The sequence below is a fragment of the Protomyctophum parallelum genome (genome assembly GCF_964188405.1).
Source record: "Protomyctophum parallelum genome assembly, chromosome: 15".
Taxonomy (NCBI): Eukaryota; Metazoa; Chordata; class Actinopteri; order Myctophiformes; family Myctophidae; genus Protomyctophum; species Protomyctophum parallelum.
The window spans coordinates 42,119,734-42,135,290 of NC_139710.1; the positions used below are offsets into that span (position 1 = coordinate 42,119,734).

The following is a 15,557-nucleotide window of genomic DNA, read 5'->3' on the forward strand; positions in this document are numbered from 1 at the left end:
CCGTTGTCTTTCAAGTGAAGACTGACAGAAAGAGGGAGAGAAAGGGGTTCAAGGTTCAAGTTTATTTAGTGTCCCTGAAGGGTTGGGTTGCAGCATAGACAGTACATTAAACAATGAATGAAACAGTACAGACAACAAACAGTTCACATAGCGGATACCAGAGTAAAAGGTGCACACAACCATTAAAGTGCAGGCGTTTAAAGTGCTATGCGATAGGTCATAAAAGTGCATGTGCATAGACATAGGCACAAGATAATACAGTAAAAAGTAAAAGTGCTCATACACACCTTGCGACATACTAGCGTCATGTCCAGGGGGTGTACTTGTACATCAAGCTGCCTCACGCTACAGAAACAGGAGATAGGCTCCTGCCCTATGGGCCTCATGGCTCAGCAAGGCTACTTACTTACACACCTTGTGAACAATAAATGCGACCACGGATTTTACGGATGTGAATGTTTGCAATAACCCTGCCAGGTCTCGCATCCTTCTATAAAATCTCTTCTCTAAACTGTCTCTATATGAGCCTGCTTTCTTTCAGATTGCATGATTCATGACGCCCAAAGCATTAATAACAACTACCAAGGCATTGTTAGGTATTGCAGAGCAACACATACACCCACCGGTGAAGCAATGATTGTGACTGGGTTTTTAGGGTCGCAGTGACCTACTTTTTGCATGCATCACACCACCTTCCAGATGTAACCATACTATTAGTCTATAGCGCCGTGCCACGCCACGCATCTGTATCACAGTGCGATCAGAGTGAGACACACACACACTTTATCGAAAAAAAAGAAAAAAAAGAAAAAAAAGAAAAAAAAAGATCCACTTCCCATCATGCACCTGTAACCCACAATGCATTGTACTGCATGGAGGAGCCAAGCCCCCAGTGAGGCTCTCCAATGTTGAAGCGCTCGGCCCTACTGGTCAGAGGTGGGACTGTAGGCGGACCCATGGATTTATGACGAGGAAACCCTTTGCCGCTGGAGTTTAACATTGAGCAGAAAAATGCGGAAGTAGACCGTTCTTCACTGAGCAACTTCCATCTAAATAAATAGTAGGGGGCGGGGCAGGGCTGTCGCTCCGGTCCTCCCTCTATCCTTTTATTACTCTATGGGAGTAGCGTGCCATGTGATCGGCTAATAAAAACTCGGCTTCCCATCATGCACCTGTAACCTACCATGCATTGCAGGTCGTTCAGGGTATGGGAACAATGAGGTTATGGCAGACAACAGACTATATCAGCGCTGTGATTGGCTACGCTGTTGGCTACGCTGTGCTTGCCCGCCCGGACAAACAACAGGTGGGCACTCGTAAAGGTGCCCACATGTCCCTAGATGCTCAAAGTAGGGTCCAGGGACTTTTCATGAAACAAACACTTTGCAGATAGAAAAAGGATAGTTCAAGCTTATAGCTGCAATGTTGGTGAGTTTGACGTTGTTTAATACAATCAGATAGGACTTTTCTATTTGGATGAATGTGCTGTCAATGGGAACTTCCTCCTAGTTAGCACCTTGCTGGCAAGATGGAAGCGGTGTGGCATAAGGTCAATATAGCGATGATTTGTTTGGCCATGAGCAAAGTACATATTGAAGATAAAAGTGAGGGCAGAAAAGTGAAGACTTACATTTGTGGTGATTTGATTGGCTGAGCACGGAATGTGATGTATGATGATGTATGATGATAAGAGCGCCCCTAACTTCACACGAGTGTGATTTTGTTTTTATTATCTATGGTTATGACGAGTCATTCTTGTTTTTTTCCTGATGTCCGAACCAAGACAACTTCGGACTCCGCCCCAGTGGCGAATATATATCGACAGTGCAACCGGTGCAATGCACCGTGGCCCAGCGCCCCCAAGGGGCCCATGAAGGGGGAAGAAGAAGTAGAAAAAAAGAGTCAAGACTCAAGACGACGGTGAAAGCCTGGTCGCAGGAAGAGTAACACCAAGGATTCGTCAGTGATGACACTGACTGAATCCACTGACTGGTTTATAAACAGCTTCAAGTCCATACTACTTCCGCGTTGCATTTGCATAACAGTGACATCACTGTCCACGCCTTGGTATCTTTACCACAGGGCGACCCTTGTTTCAATGCGTGTGTTACTGTGTGCATGCGCTGCCTGTCAGCAGCACAACATAGCTCAACTGTAGCCTATTTTGTCACGTTCCGTCACGCTAATGAAACACTAGATGGGATTATTATGTCATGTCAGCACTTACATACAGATTGATTGAATATTTTACTATCAGTTCGCTTAGGTAGTTCAAAGACGCCTTTTTTTCTCATTGTATGGATTTTGGCCAGGCCAGAAATGGATTTGGACAGGCGGACGGACGCCTGCCCTCGCCTTATTGTAGATACGCCTCTGCTCTCTACTTTGCCATGTGATTGGCTGAGCTTTGCATAACGTTTGTGCCACATGAGCAGATAGTGGATAGAGTGGATCATATTATTATTCATACAATCATATAATTGGGAGATCTGAAGGTCAGAAGACGAATGACTGTTAGCTTCAGTTCTTGACTGTTTCCCATGATGACCCTCTCTACCATATTGCCGAATTTAATGGAAAGCAACAGCACAGAACTGCCAGAACTGCAAAAAGTGGGCATTCGCCCCTTTGGGCTTGGCCCCTAATAATGGAATAATGTTCTAAAATAATGTATTCATAGTTACTTTAATGTTTCACAACAATAAGCTAAATCTGACAAAAGTCCCTTAGTTTGGTAAGTGAATTACCAAATCAGAGATCTTTTAGAAGACGTTTGCATCTTATGTTACTCAGCAAATGGATTAGGTCAACATAAAGTAGTTAAAAGGATAAACATTAGCAGTATTTGTGACCTCAGTTGGGTGTGCTTGATACGTGATCAAACTCCCTCTCATTAGATTAATCTTCAATTTTAGCTCTCCTGCCAATATTCTGTCATAATGAGTAATCTTGTAATCTTGCAATAATTGCGAGGGAAGCTGCACACTGGAAATTTGTAATGAGCTCAGGGCAATATTCAACTTGGATGCAAAGTGGCCTGTAATCAGAGAATCAGTTCAACCACCCCAATGTAAATGAATGCAAAGCGCTCATGCTGCAGCAGGCAGTGGTTATATGCTCCTTCTCCTGTCCTTTCACTGAACTCTGCCCTCTATCCCTGACATCATGTCAATACTGCCTGTTTCAAATGAAGGTGAACCAACTTCTTCTGCTTGACAAATACATTAATTATCCTTTATCTGAATGACACAGATATGGTCTCCTCAAATATGTTTGTGGTATGGCAAAGTTCCCAAAGCAAGAGCCTGCATTGAGTGCTAACAAGGATGAGACTGACCGATTTCCAGCCACATGAATAAACACTCAGCTGAGACACACCGTAGCCTCTAACACTTGGTTGAGGACCAACTGGAAAGGAAGCCAATGAACGGCTTCCTAAGGCAGATGTATACTTCATCGTACAATGGTGTTACGTATCAAAAATACCTAACCTACAAATGTTGTGAGCTTGTAGATCTGCTATTTTCGGCACAGGACAATAATGTAAAATGGAGCATAAATTAAGCATTCATTCATGGACAAGCACAAGACTGAAATTACTTGCACGGGCAGAGCGTGCAAGTACTGTATGTGTATGTTGGTTGTATGTCGGTGGCGTCCCTCGGCCAATCAGGGATTGGCTGATGGCGTAACTAAGGTACGTTTGGTGATCGGCTGAATATATGTTGGGAAAGAATGGTGGTCCCTTATTGGCTGTTGATGGTGATGTAACTAAGGTACGTTTCAATTGGTATAAGGTCAATAACGGGTCTAAAGGGTTTAGAACAGCTGTAGACATTAGTTAGAAGCAGTACCTCGACAGAGTGTACCTCGACAGAGTGCATTTCTAGTTATTTCTGACTTTGCCTCATTGTTTTACTGCTGACAAAAGCAAAAGCAAAGAGCAAAAGATTTAAGAAGTTGTAACCATGCACTCTATAAACAAGTTGACTGCTCATATTTCATTCTACATTTTCCTTGTGTGCTTGGCTCTGGTCACCGACTAATTGATTTCCCTCTGTGATCTAAAGGATGGAAACCCAGTAGTTACTCCTTTGCACTGCACTCCCTGTTTGTGCAATAAATGTTAAAAGTAAAAACTCATGTTGGACAGTCATTTGGATCTGTTCCAATGGGCCACTGCCAAAGTCTCTTCAAAAACCAAAAAGCATGCAAACCATCTTTGATGACACTATGGAGAGACAAATCTTAGATGTACATAAAAGGGAATAGGATAGCAACTCAGCCACAAGTCAATGTGTATACAGACTGTGTGACCATTCATATCAGACACATTACAGTATGTCTCTTTAAATCATATATTAAGTCAAAGATGCGCAGCATCATGGCTTTCATATGGTAATATAAACTTTGGCTAAAAGCACATGTTTAATCCACCACCACCATCACTTCTAATCAATGTTTACAGTCTGTCAGTCCCTCCCTCCTCATCATGATCTGGAAAAACGACTGTCTGTCATGGAAGTAGGCTACAACCGAAACAGACTTCCTCTTCAAAATAAGAGCTATACTTGTAATGATTAGTCAACACTAGTTTTATTTCTTAAGTGAACTTACAGGATGTGTAGATATATTTGTAGCGCCCTGAGAGATAATGCTTTGAATGGGTATCGATCGATCGATCATCTGACAGCCCCGGGCCCCTGGAGTCACGGGCCGGGGGGAAACGATATCCACCTCCCCCACGGTAGTTCCGCGCATGACATACACGTATTGTCTTATCTTCCTTTCGGCTTTTCCCCTCAGGGGTCTCCTCAACAAATCATCTGCCTCCATCTCACATTGTCCTCTGCCTCCTCTTCTCTCACACCAACTAACTTCATGTCCTCTTTCACTTTATGCCTCCTGAATGGCAGTTCCAACCTCAACATCCTTCTACCGATATACTCACTCTCCCTCCCGTTTCCAAACCATCTCAGTCTGGCCTCTCTGGCTTTATCTCCAAAACAACTGACACGCGCTGTCCCTCTGATGTACTTGATGTACTGGTACCTGATCCTATCCATCCTATCCTTCCTGTCATTTCCTCAGTGCACAACTGTCTCTAAACGGTACAACATAGTGTTGTACACCCTCATTTTTATTCTTTCTGATACTTTCCTATCACACATCAATACCCGACACTTTAGTTTTCTCCACCCATTGCGACCTGTTTGGACTCGTTTCTTCACCTCTTTTCCACACTCTCCATTGCTCTGAAATGTTGACCCTAGGTACTTAAAGTCCACCACCTCCTTCAATTCTACTCCCTGTAACCTCATTGTTCCACTTGGAATTGTTCCTCTCATTCACACACACATGTATTCTGTCTTGCTGCGGTTAACCTTCATTCATCTCCTTTCCAGGGCATATCTCCACCTCTCTAGATTTTCCTCTACCTGCTCACTGCTCTCACTACAGATCACAATGTCATCTGTAAACACCATGGTCCGTGGGGATCTGACCCCCCATGCCAAAGCGCCAGCAGTCTGCCGTCTGCCGCCCGTCACCCAGGCGGATGTGTGCATGCGACCTAGGTTGCGCGGGGCTTCAACTTGTTGCAAATTGAAGCTGTGCGCGAGCGCCCCTCAAAAATCACACTCATGGGAAGTGATGACATAAATGTCATCATACGTCACATTCCGTGCACAACTAATCAAATCATCACAAATGTCATTCCGGCCAATCACTTTTGGTGTCTTCACTTTTCTGCCCTCACTTTTATCTTCAATGTGTACTTCAAATCATTGCTATTGGTTCCGCCAATGTTTGTGTTCACACAAACAGACAAAGCTGGGCACAGGAGGGGATAGCGCCCCTCAAAAATCACACTGTGTGAAGTGAGGGGCGCTCTTATCATACATCAGCCAATCAAATCATTACATTCCGTGCAACAAACACACCTACACACAAAGCTGTGCATAGGAGGGGCTAGTGCTCCCCAAAAACTAAACCATGATCACAAGAGGTATTTATATTGGCCATGTGACGTCGTCATTTTGTGCCCTAAACAAACATTAAAAGTCCATAGACTTGGCTGCCATATGATATGAGTTTTTAAAAAGTGTGGATTTCCCATAGTGAAATGTGGCTTTGATGGCATTTGATTGTTCATTCATTAAGCTGTAATATTCATATTATCTTAAGGGGTTGTTGGCTTGAACCCAGAGACTGTATTGCTGTGGTTAGATTACCCAAGCAAGGATGATTGATACTTTAAGTGGCCAGCAACTTGACAACTTGCTCAACTCCTGACAACATTTGGGGAGAAGTTAGGGTCATGGTGTTATGGCTATTAGCATTTTTTTCAGAGCACAAATGTTGTTTTTCTTTTCTGTTGGGAAAACATAACAATTATTTTCTTAGGTGAAGTTATGACTCAAAACGACCTGTAAGGTATAAAACCACCCAGTAAGATATAGTATCACTTCTTGGAATAGTTTTGTTGACTGATTTCGGAGCATTAAAATAAAATAAAGGGTACGGATAGATGTATAAATATCTGTCTGTCCGTCTCTCTGTCACATCTGAGTGGACTCTCTTGTTTCCCTGAACCAATTATTTAGCTGCTCTCAGAGGTTTCAGCTATTACTGTTCCCAAAAAACTCTCGATAAAGAATCCACAAACCGAAGTAAGAGGCGTGAGGCCTGAAGGATGACTTGCATCATTAGAAGCCCACACATCTTCCTCTCGCTGTACCCTGGCACGTGCAGCTGCAAGATGCTTGACTGTATGCCAACATTTAAAAAGCCTGAGAAGTTGAGAATATAGCCTAACGTCAACAGTAATCGCTATTCACACATAGTGCACGTTATGTCAATAACACATGCAGTTTATCTCAAATGTTGAGAAGGTTTTCTCTGTTAGAGCAACAATGGTCGCATTATTTAAGCGTGGTTCATCAAAATGCCACAGTGATAAAAGACATCATTTGAATATTCTGGGTTGATATTTGGACAAAGATATTTAAGTATGACATAGTGCGTATCGCATTTGACTAAAAGATGCGTAAAAACACATTGGTCCACTGGGGCTGTGTAATGCATAACACAATGCGTTATTTTTCATTTGTTTAGATTAGAGGTATATGGCTCTGTCAGTCAGCTATAGCCAATAAGACAACATTGAGTAGCAAGCCAATGTAATGGATATAGTAAATGACCGGATAGCCTAGTTCCTGTCGGTCACTAATCATTTGAAAGACTCCACATTATGTTATCCTTGTTTGTCTAAGATATACTGATAGCTACTATTTAAACATTTCAGTCAGTGAGGGCTCTAAGCCTCATTGCAAAGCGCATCATCTCCTCATTGTTGATAAAGATCAGTGCAAGATAAATAGTCTAAAAGAAAATACATGGATGGACTGGTTCTTGCCATGAAATAACTATAGCCTGGTGAATGTCAAGTAATTGTTCAAAGCTAATTTTCTTTAATGGATTTCAGTTCAATCCACTTCCTTCATGAAGGGGAGGAGACAAGTTAGAGAAAGGTTTTTAAGCCTGAAAGATGAGAATGCAAAGTTCATAGGTTATTCCCACAAGGATTCTACAATGTATCATACAAATGCTATCTTAAAGTATAGTAGCCTAATACGACGACCACCACGACAACGACGACTACTACTATGCATAATAATAATAATAATAATAATAATAATAAATCAAACATAATAATAATAATAATAATAACAATAATAATAATAAATCATACATAATAATAATAATAATGTACTCTAAAACTTGATACAAATGCAGGTTATACTTGAAATAATTAGCCATTAAAGAAATATTGCACAAATCCTTGATCGTGATCTATATTCTACACCTGCCATGTAGCCTACTACTGTGAAATGATTTGTCAATTAGTAGTGGAAAGACTTGGAGCACGGGCTTGAACACTGCGTTCTGATTGGTCCAACCCGTTCACTCGTAATGTTCAGCGCTTCCATATAAACGCATGCAGACTTGACACCGTTGCTATGTGTCATGCAAGTCAAAAGGGATAGAGTATAGGCTTGAGTCCAATGTAGAAAGGGGGGAAAATAGCAGCATTAGGTAGATGGTAGCCTACTTGGCATAGCTTACATATTCTGTCACGGCGTTGTATAGAAGCTTTGGAGCGGCATTCATATGAATGATCAATCATCCAGGACACATTTCTTTACATTTTGTTATATTATCTGTGTTAAGGGGACGATGCCTTTGAGGACCGGACTTTTTCTTCTGATGGTGCTGAACGCATCTGCATATGAACTGGATCAGAACGAGTCCTATTCACCCAGGAGAACACGCTTTTCTGCAAACAGCCCTTGTAAGTAACATTCTCTCTCTAGCCTAGGCTACTACATCTCTCAGAGGCAGAGTGCAGCTGTTATAGCACAGATTTCTATGGTGATTGGCAGCCTTCTTACCTTTCATGTCTACTCTGTGGATATTTCTTTTATTTCTCCTCCCCACACACACAAGCATTATTTATAGGCCTATATGCAGCCTCCCCCCTCAAACGAAGCCTTTGAATTGATTCACGGAAGAGGCTGCAGGGTTAGCAGGAGCGGCTGTGGTTTGCCGGTGTTTTACCGGCAACAGATGAGAGTGAGCTTCGTGCTGCTGCTGACACCTGCGCCTGCAGGCTGTGTCATGTCAATTGTGTCTCTGTACGGTCGACGGCTATGTTACACATAGGCGCCTCAATATATTGGACTGACTCTGGGGGCTTTTACATGGTGCATTAGTCTGCTCCAAAAACGCCTTCCTGCTGTGTATAGCTTACTAGTAGTAACATAGCGGAGGTTTTTCAGAACTCTTGGCGGCCCCTCGCTGTTCGCCAGCCTTCAATAAGGCAGCGTGGGGCCACGGCTTTAATTTAATCCTGTATAATAGGCTATGTCCTAACTGCTATTTGAATTTAACCTGTTGCTATTGTTGACAACTGGAGCACGACGATGGGGGAAATTAACAGATTTGTGTAGCCTATGTCTTTTCATCTTGTCTTGACTTGAGTTCCGAGACATGCGGGCCACTGGCAATGGTTAATTTTAGAAAGCCTGAAGATCGTTACAATGTAGGCAATGATATAGCTCATCATGATAAAGTTATATGCCCAGTGAGTTTGAAGGCCGCATCTCGTCTATAAATGCAGTGACACACTACTAACCCTTTGCTTATCACAAAAAGACATATGATCGTGGTGTGTGTGTGTGTGTGTGTGTGTGAGTGAGTGAGTGAGTGAGTGAGAGAGAGAGAGAGAGAGAGAGAGAGAGGGATTCATTATTGTTTTGTAAATGTTGCTTAGCTGTCAGTGAATATTTATCTCATTCATCTAGGGTATATTGAAAACCTGTGTGTGTGTGTGTGTGTGTGTGTGTGTGTGTGTGTGTGTGTGTGTGTGTGTGTGTGTGCTATGCATTTGGGTTAGCCTATACTATCTGCATGCATGTTGGCTACCTTTTATATGTTGATCCCTGGTCCTCAAATATGTAGTTAAAATATATTTGACCAGATAATAGTGAAATAAGGCTCAGAAAGTTGAAAGATATCCACATCGGTCGCCCCAACGGGAAGATCGGTCGCCCCAAAGCCCGGAGAAGTCACCCCCAAAAGTCCGGACAAGTCGCCCCGTAAAACCGTTGTATTTTCGAGGTAACAGCAGGTCTCCAGGTCCCCAGCTAAATCTTTAACTCTAACAAGTACTGTACTTTTAGGCAGACATACAATAGTACAACAATAGTACAACAACAACAACTAATTTCAGTAACAATGGAGGAATGGAACACCTTTCCAGAATGGAATTTCCAGAACAATGGAGGGGGGTGAGCCATTCATTATCCATGCATCATTTCCATTTGACCAACAACAACAAACTGGTTCTAAATGTTCTCCTTTGACAAACATTGATCTAAATGTTCTAACATGAGAAATAAGGTAAAATAAACATGAAATAAACATGGGGCAAGATATCCGTGCTTTAGGGCGAGATATCCACGCTGTGGGGCGAGATACCCACGTTTTGGGGGCGAGCTATCCACGGCTTGGGGCGAGCGGTCTTAACTTTTCGAAATTCCGGGGCGAGTTGGCAAAGGGCCGAAATGACCTGTTACCCATGCGACCATCAACTCTTTAGAGATTCATGAAAATAGGTTCAAAATGCCATTACCCAAACTTGTGCAAACTTTGTTCATCTTTCTCAACATCCCTATGTTTAGTTGTTCATTGTTAAGGATTTGACTGTGTCTAATCTATGTCCAAAGTTTTATAAAACTAGTAGTTATAAAATTATATTCTAATTACCGGTATACATACACGGTACAGATGTATCTTCTGTTCTGATGGCATCATTGGTTAGCCAAAAAGCCCACTATTTGTGTCATGAGCTTAATGGGTGTGCACTGTGCAGGGATCCCTTTTGAACATGCTGATGGCTCCCCTGCTGATCGGTTCACTCTCTGTACCCACAGCAGATGTGGCACGCTGTCTCAACAGTGCCCTCCAAGTTGGCTGCGGAGCCTTTGCCTGTCTGGAGAATTCAACTTGTGACACAGATGGCATGCACGACATCTGCAAGTCCTTCCTCTACAGTGCTGCTAAATTTGATACTCAGGTACAGTGATTCTTAAATGACATCTTGGGAAGATATTTTTGCTGTGTAAGCAGTATAGGCCTATAAACCTATAACTGTATAACTCCTGGATTACCATCAAAATGAGAATTTCTCACATTGCTGCTGTTAGGTGAGCAGATGAGCACCAATGTGAAAGGAGGGGGGGCAGTGCCATTTTATGTTGCAACGGACCGAATGTGTGCGATTAGAAATTAGATATGAAGTTAATTGAAACTTGTTTTCTGTGCAGGGTAAAGCATTTGTGAAGGAGAGCCTTAAGTGCATTGCCAATGGCATCACCTCCAAGGCATTCCCCACCATTCGCCGCTGCTCCACCTTCCAAAGAATGATTTCTGAGGTGCAGGAGGAATGCTACAGCAAGCTAGATATCTGTACTGTTGCCCGAACCAATCCAGATGCCATTGGTGAAGTGGCACAGCTACCAAATCACTTCCCCAATAGGTGAGCTCTACATTAACGAGTGTTAATGTATTTAGATACTGTAAAGATTGACTCAATAAATGAACACACTGACATTTATATGTAGGCCTACTGTACTATTCTGAAAACACCATTATATCAACACACCAAAGGAAACCTTGCAATTTGTACCACTAGAGGGAGCAACAGCAAATCACTCCCAGCATTAAAAAGTAGTCACATAACATTTTACTGCAACATGTATTGATTGACATTTAGACTTAAAGGCATTATGTGATGCATCATTTCACAGGTTTTATGGTAAGCTGCTACAGAGCCTGATGGACTGTGACGAGGACACGGTGGACCGTGTGAGGACCAGCATGGTGTCGCGGATGGGCCCAGAGATGACTATGCTTATTCAGCTGCTTCAGAGCAAGCCCTGCCCATCCATTGCTGCGGCTGCAGCTGCTGCCGTTCCGACCGGAGTGGAGGGCCGTGGGAGCTGGCGTTGGTCCATGGGTCCCCACATGTACAAGATCCCTCCTAATCTGCGAAACAGAGATTCTGCCAGCCATTTTGGCAAGAAGCGTTCTGCCAGCGACAGCTCCTAACTCCCACTCAGATTAAAAAACTCTGCACACTCCTCAGAATCATGAAAAAAGCAAGCTAAGCTCTGCTATTCCCTAACGGTGACTATAAATCCATTCCTCCTCCACCACCAGGCTGGAAGTTGCAGAAACCTGCATATCCAGGGAATTCCGATAGAGTTCCAACTAAGTTTATATCAGAGTTTGATTGCTGTTATACTGTACATTCTACACTTTAGGTTTGAGAGCATCCCCTTTACATCAAACAGTTTCAAACATATTCACTCAGTTAGTGCCGAGCATATATGGCTGCTGCATCTACAATATGGTCCTGTTCACTTCACCATTCTCTACAGCAGAGAAGAATTCCTTAAAGAGCTGCGGTGATGCCAAGCACAAAACAGCCATAGTGGTTCACGCCTCTAGTCTAGAGCACAAGTGGTCTGTATTTTCAAAAGACAAAACTAGAACATCATAGCACATATTCATTAATAAGTAATCAACAGTTGCATCAGTAGTTAATTGATAGGAATGGGAAACTATTATTAATATTTCATGCACGAGACCAATCAAATTGTGAACATGTGCTATGGAAATGGGTGGCGTATCTGTTTTCTCACAAAACATAATACTTTAATCATGTACTGTATACTAGATTATGAGACAGCCATATCCAGACCCCTGGAAGGGAGCACTTATAAAGAGAGAGGTCCCCTAGGCCTAGATGTTTCACAATAGCCTTTGAGTGGTTACCTTAAGCTGACCAAATAACTTCAAACTGCCCTGAATGCTATTCATGAAATACCAAAACTGTAGAGCTTGAGCACTTATATTAGTTTTTCTGGTGGCAGATCAAGCCGTGATTCTTCACCTAAATGCATTTTGCTTCATGATCCTGCGTTTAAGGATTTTTTAAGGCATGGCTTATTTTCTCTGAAGTCATTTTTTGAATATCTTGTCTCCATACAGCAAAATCCTGTGTTAATTTAAGTCTGAGAGAGTACAAATAGTACATTTATACACTGTCTGACTTAAATTAACACTGTATTTTACAGTGCAGACATTCTTAAAACATACGACTGTTGAGCTCTACTGTATACATGGGGTCCATGTTGAGTGAAAATCTGTATCCATATTTCTTAACCGTGTGTGAAGCAGTGGTGTCTGGTCAGAAAGTTCACCCCCTGAGATTGAGAGCAGCCATCTTGTTGGACTGATTTTCGTCATTCTCTGAGGTGAATAACATATTAGAGGGTTGTGTGTCAAGCACACTGGCTTCCAGTGTTGAGAATGAGAATGACTATTTAAAAAGCCTTGTTGGAATGATATGATATTTATTTTCCTACTATATTATTTAATTTTAGTTTTTTATTTTTTATTTTATGGCTTTAATTGTAGTTTTAGTTAGATTGCAAATAACATGCCATTTGGTCACAAGTTTACAACTCGTATATGAACATGCGCTCAGCGTCACATCGTTGAGCTGCCAATATGCGGTGACTGAATAGGACCCGTGTCATGACTCTGTGCTGGTCATAGGGGAACAAGTTGGTCATTCAAATTCAGGTGATCTATTTTAAGGGTGTTAAATGGGACCACATACAAAATAAGATAGTTTACCATAATTTTTTAATACATATACTATGGCAAAGTGATAATTGCTTTGTTGAGTGCTAAGGTTTTGTGTACTTTACTTTCTGAATATCGCTGTACGCGGTATGATTAAAATAAAGGAAACATCAACATAAAGTATGATCGAAGTATGCTCCATGCCAGAGTTTTTCCCTTGCAACAATCCATAAGAGGGCCATATAACAAATCATAACAAAACATCAAAGATGAGCTTTACTCCATACATGTCTTATTAGTGTGGTTGTCCAAAAGGTCAAACAGACTATAGTAATTGTAATCTACAGTATGTTAGGAGAAAGTATGACATCCAACATGATTGCATGCGCTTTAGCCTGCTAGGTTTGCTGAAAGTGGATTCTCTATCAATGGGTCACCCAGTGGTTTGAAGAGAATAACTCACTCCACAGAGAGAAAGCAAAGAGGATCAATATATTTGCCAAATCTGGATGAATCCCCAAAAAACAAACTCTGAGCACTTGGCTCAATACTTTGGTCAGACATTTCAGTTACGTTCACAAAAGAGAGTCCACAGTTTTAGCCGCAGACACAAAACAGCACAAGTCAGGGTGAAAAACAATAAACTTGTAAGGAAACTTTAGAGGGAGCCATTGCCAATGACACTGCACATTCATTCACACAGGGTATTTGCAGTAATGTCACCCTGATGGCTCATTAGTTGTCTTAGGTTACTGCCACTAATTCAACTGTATTCCACAATCCTTTACTGATGTATGTACTGTACATAGTAAGACATCTGTAAATGTGCACTGTGACAACAAAATATCCCAGCACAATATCAGCACACTATCCATATTTAAGATCCTATTTGATATGTTTGAGAAATACAGTAAATCAACTTGAGACAACATCACAGGTATCAAGCTTGAATGGCTGTAAAATCACCTCACTAAGGAAAATCTTAATGTTGAAGTTTCCTTATTTTTCTTCATATCAAGCAGATAGCTGATTGGTCGTGTGACGTCATTAACGGGCAGCTCACATTAGCTTCTGTTAAAGACTAAACTGCATATGTTGTGCAAAGGCAAATTCTCAGAGTCAGTGTTACTTGGAAATTACAATGAATTGGAATCAGTGTTGGAGTCGATATGCATTTCAATAGAATGCAGTGAACACAGACAGTGAATTTTCTCTAAAATTCATGAACTGTTAACCTAAATTTAGTCATAAAAGGATTCATATCCAACCTACAACATTACTGAGAATGAGGTTTCTGTCATTCAAATGCGACATGCAGTTAGTTTAAATACTGGAGTAAACTAAGAGTGAATTGACCCCAACGCTGCTTCGATCAGAGTATTTCCACAACTGTATTTTTGGGTGACACTACAGGTCACTACAGGTTTTGGTTTGATGTCAAATTAGCAGTAGTGTTAAGAACTCCAAACTATGCAATAATCTCTGGCACAAAGGTTTCAGAGCAACACACAAATTGACCTTTGTTCCATTCAGTGCCAGCTGATGCTGTGTGAATAAAGCAACAGCACGTATGCTCTCGTACTGTACCACCAGTATGAAAACAATTCCTTTATATCCCCTTTCTTCTTTATGTGACTTTGGTTAATTTGCATATTTTGTTTTTTTATTTTTATTTGTTGTTTTTTTTCTTTTCTGTGAATATTCTTTTTGTGGGGGGGGGGGGGGGGGGGGGGGGTGAGGTTAGAAGCTTTGAAGGAAACATTCGGAAAGCTAAGAACCGTATTCACACTGTAGTATACCCTAGCCTATTACTTCATGTTACATGATATGCACTTTGCATCTTAACCACTATAAAGGGCATTGAAACATTCAGGACACGTGCAATTGAGACATGTTTTATTTACCCGATGAGTAGGAATACGTTTGAATATTTTGCATTTATTGATGTGTGTGTCTCCATTGTCCGTGGGTAAATCAACCCAACAGTTGCTGCTAACCTATAGCCTGTTTTATTTCCATGTGAAGCTGTCCAGTTTAAGTTCTACTGGACTGATGCCATGGTTCTTTTAATTGTTCAACTTGGCATCAGTCAATGTGCATTCTAAAGGGCAACATCAAATTTTTTTAACATGAGTATGATCATTCTATAACTTGGGGACATGTGGAAATCTGCTGCAAAACTAACCAACGCATTCTGTGATGTAAAACACACACACACGCACGCACGCACGCACGCACGCACGCACGCACGCACGCACACACACACACACACACACACACACACACACACAGAGAGAGAGAGACAGAGACAGAGCTCTTGACACTCAGAACACGCTGGG

At 41.7% G+C, this 15,557-nt stretch overlaps 1 protein-coding gene across 1 annotated transcript; it reads left to right on the plus strand.

Annotated features, from left to right (window-relative positions):
• Positions 1 to 8,043: 8,043 nt before the first annotated feature.
• On the plus strand, positions 8,044 to 14,913 carry stc1 (stanniocalcin 1). Its single transcript, XM_083783887.1, has 4 exons — positions 8,044 to 8,353; positions 10,497 to 10,639; positions 10,890 to 11,101; positions 11,373 to 14,913. Exons 1-4 carry the CDS (start codon positions 8,173 to 8,175, stop codon positions 11,671 to 11,673), a joined length of 837 nt encoding a protein of 278 aa, XP_083640013.1. The 5' UTR covers positions 8,044 to 8,172; the 3' UTR covers positions 11,674 to 14,913.
• Positions 14,914 to 15,557: the final 644 nt, after the last annotated feature.